The following is a 14,907-nucleotide window of genomic DNA, read 5'->3' as shown; positions in this document are numbered from 1 at the left end:
TTTGAGGCGCCCCACAGACACACCCCACTGTCACACTCGCCGGATCTTGTCAGTGGGTCACGTTTCCGATCCGGTGGTAGATTCTGCGAAGCACGGCTCTTGCTAGGGTTCGTGTTAGCAACACTCCCGGTTTGAGCCCCGTGAGCTTACCACCTACACGTCAAAGCGCAGCTGAAATAGCCTCTTGAGGCTATCAGCATAGATAGGGGAAAAAAAGCTTGGCTAATAGATCAGTATACTGTATTCAGTTATATTTGCCTATTTATATATTTTTGAGAACGGAATAGGGATCGTAACGGCTCACACGTCTTCTATATATTTATAAAGGCTCACACATCCTTTATGTATTTATAACGGCTCATATCTCTTTTAAATATTTATAACGGCTCACATGTCATTTATGTATTTATAACGGCTCACGTGTCATTTATGTATTTATAACGGCTCACACGTCTTTTATGTAATTATTTATGTCTGAAACGCAGTGATCAGGATGGGCCGGTCGATCTGCACACTTTGGTCTTGTTGTGGGTGTTGGATTCTTCGTGCGACGTCGAGTCGGCCCTCAAGAACGAGGTCCGGAGACTGGACATGTCGCAGGTCAGTGAGGGGATTTAGAAAACAAGATAAGACAAATCTTTGGTTTATGCGTCTTAGACACAAAGCGATTAATTACATCGACGCTTGAAAGGCAAACGTGACTAAGCGACAATGCGTGAACTTTACAGTAGACTAATTTAAAGTTGGAATACCTGAAAACAAATCTATTTTAACGAATCTAGCTGTAGGATTGAAATGATTTTAATAGACCTAGAAATATATATTTTTTGCGCATCGAATATGGTTATTGCCTATCATTTATGTACAAAGCAGTTATTGTCGCTTAATCACGTTTGCCTTTCAAGCGTAGATATAGCGCCTATATCTACATAAAGAGGAAACTGGCAGACCTAGGAATCCTGCTAAAGGTTTCCGCGTCCGTCGTTAGGGCATTTCTAAAGATTTTTTCGACGCCCTAGCGCTGCGAAATGTCCTCCGAACGAGGTTTGCGGAAGGCTGCAGCAGTAGGCAGGCTGGCTTCACTGTGCCACATTGCTAATGAGCGATAGTGATCGCTCGCCATTAGGTACTATACTCGTCTGCTAACATGACAATGAAGAAAGGAGAAAATCTGGAAATCAGTAATGTTGTTTCATATTAGAGGGTAGTTGGAACAGTAACTTGGATAGTAGTTTTATAATTAATTATATTATCTTAAGCCAGAGATTCCCGAAACGTTCCAAGGGGCCGAATTAAGCGAGATTTTAGTCGAAAGTTCTTGTTTGAAACTTTTAAGTTGTGTGTCGCCAACTTGTTGTAAGAATGCGAAATATTTTAGTAGAAAGTTTCATGGTTGCAATTAAAATAATCGAACAAGTCGATAAGCGTGCAAAAGTTTGTATACTTGATATGTCAGCTCTCTGAGGCACTGGGGGGCTGTTGGCAGAACTCACGTCTCCGTGAACCTGGAAAGGCCTCAGGGTCACCAACAGTACCTCATTCGAATATAAATAGCTAAAATACATTCCATATGAGACGAAAAACACAGGATTGCTTTGAGTAATTGCCATGACGGGGGTCTTAGGCATGAGTTTGGTCTCAGGGCTACGTGATAAAGGGGTCTCACTTTAGCCAATAGTTTGGGAATCCCTGTCACGGACCTACGTTAACGTAGATAGCATACCTGCTACCGTTGTCCATGGACAATCATTTGCCTTACGTGAAGGAAATTTCGTGACGTAATGTCGCAGTGGAGACGTTTGGTGACGTAGCGGTTTTTTATATCGAAACTCAACTGGTGATCTTGGATTGTATAGAAAACTGAAGCGAGCCACGTCGAAGAGTCGAGCGGGAGGGAGGAGAACGCGCAAACTACAGGTCGGTTATTATAAACTTTTTTTTTAATTGCTTAGGTGGGGGGTGGACGAGCTCACAGCCCACCTGGTGTTAAGTGGTTACTGAAGCCCATAGACATCCACAACGTAAATGCGCCCCTCACCTTGAGATATAAGTTCTAAGGGTCTCAGTATAGTTACAGCGGCTGCCCCACCCTTCAAACCGAAACGCATTACTGCTTCACGGCAGAAATAGGCAGGGCGGTGGTACCTACCCGTGCGGACTCACAAGAGGTCCTACCACCAGTAATTACGCAAATTATAATTTTGCGTGCTTCATTCTTTATTAGAGCCATACATACACCTATTAGGTTAAGCCTTCGTCAAACAGAACGCGTAATTAGCGCGCGTCAGAGCGCTACGTTATAGCGCTTATAGCGCTGGCGCTCTGTGTGACGATATGTTACCACAGTAGTACATCACATCTCGGCGTCATAGCGCGGCGTCAGTTTAGCGCTCTGACGCGCGCTAATTACGCGTTCTGTTTGACGAAGGCTTTAAGTCGGCTTATATCCGTTAAGGTTGATTGGTAGGGCGAGCGAGGCCGCATTGGCAGCGCTCCGACTTGTGTGCGAGTTTTTTAACTCCTCGAATGCGTTAAAGTTAACTGAGTTGAAACAGCGCCGTTGCGTCTGCCGCTAGGGGCGCTGTTAGAGTTTTAAAAATAGTCTCCATTTAATGGTGTAAGCGAGCTCAGAACTCATCTAATGTTAAGTGGTTCCCGGAATCCATCTCTTGGAAAGCGTTACTGTTTCGCGGCAGTAATAGGCATTACCCATTCATTGTTTGTTATTATAACCTATTTTTAATGCGTCAGTTAAATACCCAGGGTTGTCATTGTAGACTGAATTGGTAAAAAAGCAACAGATATAGTTTTAGGAAAATCGGTTTTCTGACTAAATCCATTTTGCAATAAAACACGTAATATCTCTCTTATCGCTTCCTGTAATTTAATAAGTTCGAAAACAACGGATCATGTAACTTAATGTTACTGAAATAAAGTTGAAATTCGTTTAAAACAAACTGTTTAAATAATCTATCGTTGATTTTACACTTTGTGTTCTAAGGGATAAAGACGTTTATTCTCTGTGTATTTCCACGCAAAAGGAACACAGTAATGATGATTAATTCGAATGTGTTTCAGTTGTTTGTTGTGTGTTTCGATTGAGGATGTGTAATTTGATTTTGAAAAAAAATTCAATAAAAAAGGTGTGGTTAATTATTTATTCATAATAATTTTGTTGTATCGTGGGTGTAAAAGGCTAATTGGTTTAAGCGAATTCGCTTAATACGCGACATTTATCTTTGTAATTAAAGGTCAGTTTTATTTGATATCAGCATCAACAGTTCAATACTTCAATAAAGCTTACTAAGTTTACCCTATTCAAACAGCTGAAGAAGTATTATTGGTTATGAAATTTTTTCCAAATTTTATACTTTAAATGGCTCTCATGTAAAGTTGCAAAAAAGTGTAATAGCTTAAATCAAATCGACTTCACCCTTCGATAAGTATGCGACAGAAACTTTTTATTTGTATATATATTAGAGTGAGATTAGTGTCATGGTATGGATCAGCTTGTTGGATGACTAAAGTGGCGGATGAAAGGCGATTGCGTGAAACAGAGATGCGAATATTGCGATGGATGTGTGGAGTAACGAGAATGATAAAATGAATTTGTTAGAGGAAGTCTGAAAGCCGCATCTGTGACTGAGAAGCTGAGAAGTGCGCGTTTGGGATAGTATGGACATGTGATGAGACGAAATGAAAATTAGGTTGGTAAGAAAATGTTAACTATGAGTGTGGAAGGATATAGAGGAGAGGTAGACTTAAGAAGAAATGGATAGATTGCGTGAAAGACGATATGGGTAAGAGGGAGGAGTGAGCGAAGAAATGGTATATGATAGAGGAGTAGGGAAAGAGAAAACATGTTGCGCCGACCCCGGGTGACTGGGAGAAGGGCAGGAGAAAGATGATTCATGAGTATCATACCAGTGTACCCGTGCGGGCTCACAGCATCTCCTACCGCCAGTTCTAAGACGATTACCTGTCGTTATCTCGGTGCTTAGATTCCGCCTCAATTGAGTCAATAATGCCGGAGCTGATCAGCGGAGCCCCAGTCGCTTGGTGCAAAGACAAGCGGGTCGCGAGGGCGCTCTACGAACTAGCTAAAGGTCCGGCCCTGCTCGACCCCAGCGACGTCGGAGCCGGAGAGGTCAGTAGACATCAAACTGATTGTTATATTTGCATGTCTCAATATTCAGGGGAACCGACAAAGCTATCTTCCACCGGGCACGTGGCTTCCATCAACGTTTCAAATCGTACTTTTTTTCCGACCTAAGCTGGTTACCTTGGAAGGCTATGCCAGTGTAACCTGACAAGTAGGTGAGCTCACGGGGCCCAAACCTGTGGACGTTGCTAACACTGGCCCTAGCAAGAGCAGTGCTTCGCTGAATCTACCACCGGATCGGAAATGCGACCCACTGAAAAGATCCGGCGAGAAACTCAGTGGGCTGTGTCTGTGGGTTAATTTACTCGCCGAACCCTTCGGAATCTTACTGTTTGGTACTTGTATTATATCGCACCTTTAGAATTGAAGTGGTTTAACTAAACATTTTAAGAAAATATGTTTTATACTTTGAACGACTTATAAACACGTATTCTAAAATTAAATTTAAAAGCTTAGTCTAGAAAAGGACAACGAGACACTATTCGTCTCTTTTAAATCAAGCTTAAGCATTACTTTAAAGGTGTGCCGCTTTACGACTTCATGTATTAGAATCAAAACTGAAAAATTACAATAATTCAATTATGATTTTGGCTTTTACCAAATGCGATATACAATCTTGATTAAATTGTTAGCCCGATTCAGAACGCGGTCGAATATTTTGTCCTGTGACGGTTAACCTAACTGGTGTTAGCTTTTCGTGGGTGTCGTGAGGAGTCTTCAGGTATTCTGCGGAGTACAGCGATCTCTGAGTATTTTACCAGTTCAGTGGAAGAGAGCACGAAAAGGACTTTTTCTCCATCTTCTCGGAGTTAGGAGGAAGTGGCAGAGTTTAACGCTTGTTTTTGTCATCAGGTGATAATAGAGCAGTCGAACGAGGATGAGGTCCCACAGGAATCTTGTGAGGAACGAGAGGATCCCATAGTCCTGGATCCGAATATCATCCACGAGCTGGTCGCTAGGGGTGACGAGGAAACCCTGGCTACGCTTCTGAAGGTATTCTCAGTTTTGTTTTATCGACATCCTTAAAATCCTTATTATCACGTTTGAATAATGTTTTTCGACTTCGTTCGGGGCGTGGAAAGATGTGTATAGAGAAATAGGTCCGCTTTAAATTGGTCCAGGGGCAGTGTAGGTAAAGATAGAAGATTTGAAGTCATCGCAGCCTAATGGATAAGATGCCCGGTGCATTCGTATCTAGCGATGCACTAAGGTCTCAGTATGGTTACAACAGCTGCCCCGCCCTTCAAACCGAAACGCATTACTGCTTCACGGCAGAAATAAGCAGGGTGGTTGTACCTATCCGTGTGGACTCACAAGAGGTCCTACCACCAGTACCTCATGGTGGATGTTGGCATTTATGTTGTAGATGTCTATGGGCTCCGGTAACCACTTAACACCAGCCGTGAGATCGTTTACAAACATAAGAAATAACAAAAAAAATTGATAGCAGTGAGTTTATATATAAGTCGCGCCAATAAAGAAACGAATCGAAAATAGCGTCTATGTACCTGCACTGACAGATGGTAGGGTCAACAAATAAAAAGAAAGAGAAAAAGAAAAAGTTGTTTATTTTAAAAAAATATAAAAAGCAAATGAGAATGTACTATACTTTACTTTGGTGCCCGGGCAGAGGGGGAGGTGTCTCTTCTGGGATGCAACTTGCGTAGACACTTTTGCTGCCGGTAATCTGAGTCGCACAACTCGAACGTCAATATTTAACTGATATTTTTTTTCGCATGCAGTACGCGCCGTGTGCGACTAAAGACAGCAATAGCTTAGAGCGAGAGCGCATAATTGCCGCCGCCATTTTAGATTCGTTTCTTTATTGGCGCGGCTTATAACTGTGTTTGTTTCGTCGCCAGCGTCACCCGGAGCTGGTGGGCGCGGGGGGCGGTGGGGAGGCGGGGCTGCAGGCGGCGGCGCGCGCCGGGCGGGCGGGCTGCGCGCTGGCCCTGCTGCGTGCGGGGGCGGCGCCCGACGTGCCTGACGCTGACGGCTGGAGCCCGCTCCGAGCCGCCGCCTGGGCTGGACACACCGAGGTACATCTTCAGAACGGCCTTGTCCTTTTTAGCTATCTTCAGTCAGCAGTAGTAGTAGTGGCCGCCACCGTTCATGATGCGAAGCAATCACTAAGACTGATGGTAGGACCTCTTGTAAGTCTGTGCGGGTAGGTACCACCACCCTGCCTATTTCTGCCGTGAAGCAGTAATGCGTTTCGGTTTGAAGGGCGAAACAGCCGTTGTAACTATACTTGTGACCTTAGAACTTATATCTCAAGGTGGGTGTCGGCATAGAAGTTGTAGATGTCTACGGGCTTCGGTAACCAGTTAAAACCAGGTGGGCTGTGTAGCTCTAGTAGTATCTAAGCAATAAAAAATAAGAATCTAGAATCTATCTCCTCGACTCAAGGGTAACATTCACTTAACATCAGATGAACTTGTGCTCTCATCGAGGCAATGCAAAGTTAATTTATCTCTCATCATCTGCAGACGATCAAGTCCCACATACCCCGCATGTCCCTTAAGTGGACACCTATATGAGGCTCGGTTCCCTGCCCGAAAATAAACAGAAATGTGTGAATAAGCAACAGAATTGTCGGTGCCAGAGCATCTTGATCTTGAGAAGGTTTTGTGACGTCATTGTTTTTGTAACGCCAGGTTGTGGACGTGCTGCTGGAGTACGGATGTGACGTCGATTGTGTGGACGCGGACAACCGGACCGCGCTGAGGTGAGCATGATGTAGCCTCAGCTCATAGCGAACTGGGCGGAGAGGAATGTGGGGAGGAGATTGGGTGGAGAGTCTTATGAGCCCGCGCGGGTAGATACCACCGACCTGCCTGTTTCTGCTCAACCAAGTCTGAGTAAATACCCACAATTTCACTTATCCGTGGCTAAAGTTTTTATAACCACGACAGAGATGAAGTTTCGTCATCAATAAACATTCGCGATCCTGCGGGCCGAATGGCAAAAAGTCGACGTAGTCCAAAACACGGATTCTCCCGATCCACTAACGGTGCTTTTAGGTACCCCAAGCACCGGTCATCGTTCTCGTCGAACCCGTCGCTTGCGACGAAGGGCTCGGCGAGTAAATTAACCCACAGACACAGCCCACTGAGATTCTCCCCGGATCTTCTCAGTGGGCCGCGTTTTCGATGCGGTGGTAGATTCTGCGAAGCATGGCTCTTGCTAGGGCTAGTAATAGCAACGTCGTCAGGTTTGAGCCCCGTTTGCTCATCTACTAGTTAAGGTTACGCTGATATTGTTTCTCAAGACCATCAGCTTAAATAGAAAAAAAAAACCAACAAAGTAGCAATAATAAAGCAAAGCTTTATTAGCTGAGTGCTTTATTCCTTTGACTTCAATAATAAATTTATGGGCTCGGACAAAGTTCTTTTTTTTATTGCTCTTGTAGGCAGACCAGCACACGGCCCCCCTGATTGTGAGTGGCTACCTTAGCCCATGGATTTCAGCAATGCCGGGAGTAGAGCCAAGCCGCTGCCTGCAGTTCAGCTTAGTGTCAAGAAATTTATTTGCGGGTAATCGAAATAAAACAGCGCCACCGTTTTTAACATGTCTGACTTACAGGGCGGCGGCGTGGTCCGGCCACGAGGCGGTGGTCTCCCGGCTGCTGGCCGCCGGCGCAGCCCCGGACCGCGCGGACGCGGAGGGCCGCACGGCGCTGATAGCCGCCGCGTACATGGGGCACGCCGAGATCGTGAGGGCGCTGCTGGACGCCGGGGCCCGCGTGGACCACGCCGACGAGGACGGTCCGTGACCACACTTATCTCATTCAACTACCACTAACGCCTAACAAAGGGAGAGTCAGCCAATGTGTTAGAGAACCGATACATAAAACTCATTTCTCAAGGTAATGGCTGTTGTATACTATGTTAACGTTATAATCTTGATTTAAGTTAGATATAGTGCCATCTATAAGACACACATATAGGATACCTGTCATGGCACCTCTTTGTTTTTGAGTCTATAAAAATCTTCAACGTAAATGCGCTACCCACCTTGAGATATAAGTTCTAAGGTTTCAGTATAGTTATGACGGCTGCCCCACCCTTCAAACCGAAACGCATTACTACTTCACGGCAGAAATAGGCAGGATGGTGGTACTTGCCCGCGCGGACTCACAAGAAGGCCTACCACCAGTAATTACACAAATTATAATTTAGCGGGTTTGATTTTTATTACGCGATGTTACTTCTTCATCGTGGAAGTCAATCGTGAACATTTGTTGAGTACGTATTTCATTAGAAAAATTAGCACCCGCCTGCGGGATTCGAACACCGGTGCATCGCTACGTACGAATGCACCGGACGTCTTATCCTTTAGGCCACGACGACTCCACAAGTCTCGAGTAGTGGCAGCGCGCTCGGTCCGCAGGTCGCACGGCGCTGGCGGTGGCGTCGCTGTGCGCGGGCGGCGCGGCGTGCGCGGCGCTGCTGCTGGAGCGCGGCGCTGACGTCACGGCGCACGACCGCGACCACGCCACGCCGCTGCTCGTCGCCGCCTTCGAGGGTCACACGTGAGTACTCCACGTCCGCTAACGGTGCTTTTAGGTACCTCAAGCACTGTCATTGTTCTCGTAAAGTATTGCTCAAGCTTGATTTAAAAGAGACGAAAAGTGTCTCGTCTTTTTCTAGAATATCTAAGCTTATAAATTATTATTTTTATTTAAAAAAAATTTTTTTATTATTTGATAGATAGAATACGTGTTTGTAAGTCGTTCAAAGTATAAAACACATTTTGTTAAAATTTTTAGTTAAGCCACTTCAATTCTAAATGTGAAATATTATACAACTACCGAACAGTAAGATTCCATCGCTGGCGACGAAGGGTTCGGCAAGTAAATTAACCCTCAGACACAGCCCACTGGGTTTCTCGCCGGATCTTCTCAGTGGGTCGCGTTTCCGATCCGGTGGTAGATTCTGCGAAGCACTGCTCTTGCTAGGGTCAGTGTTAGCAACATCGTCAGGTATGAGCCCCGTGAGCTCACCTACTAGTTAAGATTACGCTGATATGGTCTGTCGCCAAGATAACTGTGGATTATTCGAAACTTTGCAAAAAATGTGATGACAATAAAAAAATGTCACATTAAAGATTTATTAAATTACAGATATTAAATATCGAAAAAGGAACTTTAACTAAACACTAATGAAATTCGATATTTCTATAATTGAATGCTTAATAGGTATTAGTTGACTCTTGGCTAGTGACAATATTGGCAGTCACACGTGGTTTTCTTAAAACAGAACACACTCAATTTTAGACCTTATATAAAAGAAATATGACTTACTCGTAAATTAGCAATTTCAGGACACGCTGCTACAGATAAGAACTACAATTTATTTCTTTTTTTTATTCAAATTGACCCCCAGTGCTTTAACATTGAAGTCTGTCTACACACCGCAAAAGAAGTTTCACTTCTTTCACGTGTACCATTTTTTCTTCAAAGAGACTTCGTGTTCTAACCGTAAGGTGTGTGTCGGCAGCGAGATCTGCGAGTTGCTGCTGGAGGCGGAGGCGGACATCGAGGCGTGCGACGGCGCCGGGCGCACCGCGCTGTGGGCGGCGGCGTCGGCCGGGCACGCCGACACCGTGCGCCTGCTGCTGTTCTGGGGCGCCTGCGTGGACGGCATGGACGCCGAGGGCCGCACCGTGCTGTGCACCGCCGCCGCGCAGGGTCCGTACCAGCCCCCGAACTGTAACGACGCTAAACACGATATAGGGTTCGACCGGCGCCAGAGCGAGACAGAAGACTTTTTTTCGAGCTCACAGCCCACCTGGTGTTCAGTGGTAACTAGAACCCATAGACATCTATAACACAAATGCCGTCACCCACCTTTACATATAAGTTCTAAGGTCTCAGTATAGTTACAACGGCTACCCCATTCTTCAAACCGAAACGCATTACTGCTTCACGGCAGAAATAGGTGGGGTGGTAGTATCTACCCGTGCGGACTCACAAGAGGTCCTACCACCAGTTTTGCTTGTCTCTTTTCACCATAGATAATAAATACACTTAAATTAGTTATAGATAAGCAACTCAAGCACTCAACAAAATAGTTTACGGGCGTCGGCCACTAGATGGCTTCGCTCCGATTAGTTTCTCATTGCTTCTGTAGATGGCATTAACATATTGCCTATCCTCTATTTTATTTTTAATAAAGATTCTGTAAATTTTCAGAAACCACGAATTGATAAAATTTAATTAAGCTATCTATAACAAATACAGACTTGTATGATTTATATTTTTTTTTCTGCGTTTAGTTATACAATAATTAAATGCCTTAACTTTAACAACATATAAGCTTAGGGGCATCCGCTACAAGATGTCGCTGGTTTCCATACAAACAAAATATTTGTCTTAAAGTATCGCAGTTTGAGGGCCCTGCTTCTTATAAAGGGACTATACGATGCTCAAGTCACTGTGACAGATTGTACCCGGTGTGTCCCTGTGTTGTGCAGGCAACGTGGAAGTGGTGCGGCAACTCCTCGACCGCGGCCTGGACGAGCACCACCGTGACAACTCCGGGTGGACGCCCCTGCATTACGCCGCTTTTGAAGGTAAGTTAATTGAGGGTTTGTGTGCCGATGCATTGGGAGGAGAGGTGGGAGGACCCCCTGAGCCCCCGATTGTCCCCATGACCCTGTCCCCCACTGGGGTCTGGATTAAATTCGATACTAATCAATCATTGCTTGATTCCCTACTTACAACATGAGGTCAATTGCACTGTATGAAGGCTGTCCCACGGCTCCTGGTACAAACAGACATGAAGGTGTAGCCACCCCGTGTGGACTCACGATATGCGCTGCTACTCTATGTCGGTCGGGGTTCGTAAGGTACTGCAGCAATGACCAGAGCGTGTTGCTGTCCGTTCTCGCTTTCTGGTAGGGTATCTCTGGGTAGGGTTGGGGGTATCGGAGAGCAATCTTGGACGTCACTTGCATTTTTTTTATTGCTTAGTTGGGTGAACGAGCTCACAGCCCACCTGGTGTTAAGTGGTTACTGGAGACATCTAGAACGTAAATGCGCCACCCACCTTGAGATACAAGCTCTAAAGTCTCAGTATAGTTACAACAGCTGCCCCACCCTTCAAACTGGAAGGCATTACTGCTTCACGGTAGAATCAGGCAGAGTGACGGTACCTACCCGTGCGGAGTCACAAGAGGTCCTACCACCAGTAAAGTTATTTCACGAGTTCAGTTAAATTCCAGGTCACATCGAAGTGTGCGAAGCGTTACTAGAGGCAGGCGCTAAGGTGGACGAGGCCGACAACGACGGTAAGGGGGCGCTGATGCTGGCCGCCCAGGAGGGACACACCAGGCTGGTGGAGATCCTCGTGGACGACTGGGGGGCGCCCGTCGACCAGAGAGCTCACGACGGGAAGACCGCTTTAAGGTAAATATGTAATTCTTGAAAGCGATGTTGTTTTTTACTGGTAGTAGGACCTCTTGTGAGTCCGCACGGGTAGGTACCACTGCCCTGCCTATTTTTGCCGTGAAGCAGTAATGCGTTTCGGTTTGAAGGGTGGGGCAGCCGTTGTAACTATACTTGAGACCTTAGAACTTATATCTCAAGGTGGGTTGCGCACTTACGTCATAGATATCTATGGGCTCCAGTAACCATTTAACACCAGGTGGGCTGTGAGCTCGTCCACTCATCTAAGCAATAAAAATAAAAATAAATTGGAATGAATTTAACTTGACCCGCTCGTCCCTAGGCTGGCTGCTCTGGAGGGCCAGTTCTCGACGGTGTCGGCGCTGCACGCGCGCGGCGCGGACGCGGACGCCGTGGACGCGGACCGGCGCAGCACCCTGTACGTGCTGGCCCTCGACAACCGCCTCGCCATGGCGCGCTTCCTGCTGACCTCCTGCGGCGCCAGCGTGCACACGGCCGATGCTGAGGTGACTTTTTTTTCTCCTACCTAAGCTGATAGCCTTGAGAGGCTATATCAGCGTCGCCTTAACTAGAAGGTGAGCTCACGGGGCTCAAACCTGACGACCTTGCTAACACGAACCCTAGCAAGATTCGTGCTTCGCAGAATCTACCACCGGATTGGAAACGCGACCCACTGAGATGATCCGACGAGAAACTCAGTGGGCTGTGTCTGAGGGCTAATTTACTGGTCGAGCCCTTCGTCGCAAGCGACGGGTTCGACGAGAACGATGACCGGGCAGGTGACCGACCCCCTTCAATATGTTATGGTCGCTCTTGACACTAGAACCATCTTTCGTAGGATTAGTAGTAATAGTAGTAGCGAGTAGCGTGACAAACGTCATCTAGTAGGGACTAGAAACTTGACCCTCCGAGCTTTAAGTAGACAATTGGACCGTGTCTGGTGGAGAGTGTCGTACAGCCACGCCATGTGGTACATAAAATTAGTGAGTGCTCACGACCTGCTTCCAAGATGTAATAATAATATCGATTAATAAACGAGATTGCCGAAAATCCCCACTAGTCGAAACGACATCCCTAGAATTATCGAGAATATTCCTCACGAGTCGGGTTTTTTTATGTGTGTTTCCGCTATCTGACAATAGATGGCGTTGTAATTCTCGAGCGTTCTAGATGTTACCAGATCCTTTGATATTCGTTTCGGCGATTCGGCGATAGATGGCGCTACTCTTACCGGCGTAACAATATTATTAGATGCTATGGGGACATTTGTGGTCCCTACACTGTCAATGTCATGCTACATGTGTCTGTGGGTTTCAGGTTCGGACTCCCTTGCACGTATCAGCGTGGCAGGGTCACACCGACATGGTGAATTTGCTGATCACAGTAGGTAAGGAGGGCTTCTATTCTAAATATATTTATAAATGATATATAGAATATTCTAGAACGATTGAACAGTAATAAAAGACTTGTTTTCTGGAAATGGTAAGAAAACAACATTTAAAGCCTTTAATCTCCTTTTTAAATTATTATTTTGAAGAGTTCTATTGAATTATGTAAAACGGAACCTTTCTTTTTTTCTAAATAACAGACCGGTCAGTTAATTTGTCTAAGGAATATCTTTTTTTTTAAACTAAACAGTTTCAGTCCTTAAACTTCCCTTAAAGGTTCGCTCACAAGTTTACTGGTAGGACTTCTTGTGGTTCCGCGCGGCTAGGTACTACCGCCCTGCCTATTTGTGCCGTGAAGCAGTAAAGCGTTTCGGGTTGAAGGGTGGGGCAGCCGTTGTACTGTAAAAACTGTGTATCATACTTTATATTGCGCACATCCCTATTTGTCATTCCTTGTAAAAAGAGAGAGAGAGGGAAAGAGACAATACACTTTATTGCACACTAAAACACAATTCACATTAAAAAAACAGTCAAAAACCAGATACATTTACAATAGGGGGTTTTAGTATTAAAAATTCTGGAAAATATAAAAATACTAGCGACCCGCCCTCGCTTCGCTTCGGAAACTATAATTTATTATTGATTTCTCCACTATTAAATGGATATTATTATGCATATAAACCTTCCTCTTCAATCACTCTATCTATTAAAAAAAAACGCATCAAAATCCGTTGCGTAGTTTTAAAGATTTAAACATACATAGGGACAGACAGATATAGGGACGAAGAAAGCGACTTTGTTTTATACTATGTAGTGATAGCACAGGTATGTTGCGGTGTATTATTGACAATACACTATTATAGATAAAATTATACATACAATATATAGATATATTAAGTAGATATCTATTATCTCCGGGTGTGTGAGCTGTTCACTGAATCTGTGTTGTGTGTGTGCGGCAGGAGGGGCGCGCGCGGACGGGCGGGACGCGGCGCGGCGCACGGCGCTGCACGCGGCGGCGTGGCGCGGGCGGCGGGCGGCGCTGCACGCGCTGCTGCGGCACGGCGCCGACCCCTCCGCACTGTGCTCGCAGGGAGCCACGCCGCTAGGTGCGTACTTACTGCCATACAGGAATTGGGTTTAAAAAATAAAAAAAAAACGCTTTTATAGAAAATCCAATTGAAAAATAGAAAATAAATTTTAAGAATTTTAAATTATAGTTTTTAATTTAAATTTTAATTCTTACACTATTTTTAATACAATTCAAATTTAAATTCAAATTCAAATTTATTAAAATTTATTTTAATACACATTCACTCGAACGCTAAAGTAAAATTTGTGCAAAATTACGTCTGACGTCAAAGCGTCCTAATGCCGCGACAGAGCGTTGCGTACCTACTGCTAGCGCTGGCGCTCTGTTCAACAGTACTTTACCATAGTAGTACAACACATCTCGGCGTCATAGCGCGCCGTCAGTTTAGCGCTCTGACGCGCGCTAAGTACGCTTTCTGTTTAACGAAGCCTTTAGTGCTATATTTCACCGGGACACCGAGAAATCTCTTTTCATTCATATTTCCATATTCATATTTTTTTCATTCATATTTTAATAGGATGTGTAAGAAAATAATACAAGACTTAACTTAATAGTTTTGTCGTCGGACTATAAAATAAACAAATATATAAACATATATTTTAGAGTTAAAAATAAAATTTATTCAATACAAAAAAAAAATCGTTGCACGTTGTTTGTCCGCGATGAACATATAATGAATATATAATCACACTTTTTTTTTTATAGTAGACCAAGGGTTATTTATGTTGTAAATATCAAAATATAGATGCCACTAGCGACATCTCCTAATACTTATTTATAACTAATATGTTACGTTACATTCAATAAATTCCACATTTCACATTCCACACATCTAAGCAATAAAAAAAAAAAA

At 44.7% G+C, this 14,907-nt stretch overlaps 1 protein-coding gene across 3 annotated transcripts in view; it reads left to right on the top strand.

Annotated features, from left to right (window-relative positions):
* LOC101746475 (ankyrin repeat domain-containing protein 50) overlaps positions 1–14,907 on the top strand; it is a 73,994-nt gene that overhangs the window by 41,726 nt on the left and 17,361 nt on the right. For all 3 annotated transcript variants that reach the window (XM_062675402.1, XM_062675403.1, XM_038019577.2), the window contains exons 18-31: positions 486–600; positions 1,857–1,917; positions 4,002–4,147; positions 5,015–5,155; positions 6,025–6,201; positions 6,820–6,890; positions 7,748–7,929; positions 8,555–8,696; positions 9,664–9,854; positions 10,640–10,738; positions 11,390–11,573; positions 11,896–12,079; positions 12,891–12,960; positions 13,924–14,070. In XM_062675402.1, coding sequence (XP_062531386.1) covers positions 486–600; positions 1,857–1,917; positions 4,002–4,147; positions 5,015–5,155; positions 6,025–6,201; positions 6,820–6,890; positions 7,748–7,929; positions 8,555–8,696; positions 9,664–9,854; positions 10,640–10,738; positions 11,390–11,573; positions 11,896–12,079; positions 12,891–12,960; positions 13,924–14,070 — 1,910 coding nt within the window. The remainder of the gene's footprint in view (positions 1–485; positions 601–1,856; positions 1,918–4,001; positions 4,148–5,014; positions 5,156–6,024; positions 6,202–6,819; positions 6,891–7,747; positions 7,930–8,554; positions 8,697–9,663; positions 9,855–10,639; positions 10,739–11,389; positions 11,574–11,895; positions 12,080–12,890; positions 12,961–13,923; positions 14,071–14,907) is intronic.

The sequence above is a fragment of the Bombyx mori genome, chromosome 23, assembly GCF_030269925.1.
Source record: "Bombyx mori chromosome 23, ASM3026992v2".
In the NCBI taxonomy this organism is placed as follows: Eukaryota; Metazoa; Arthropoda; class Insecta; order Lepidoptera; family Bombycidae; genus Bombyx; species Bombyx mori.
The sequence above is the reverse complement of the archived record's forward strand: the minus strand, read 5'-3'. Positions and strand labels throughout refer to the sequence as shown.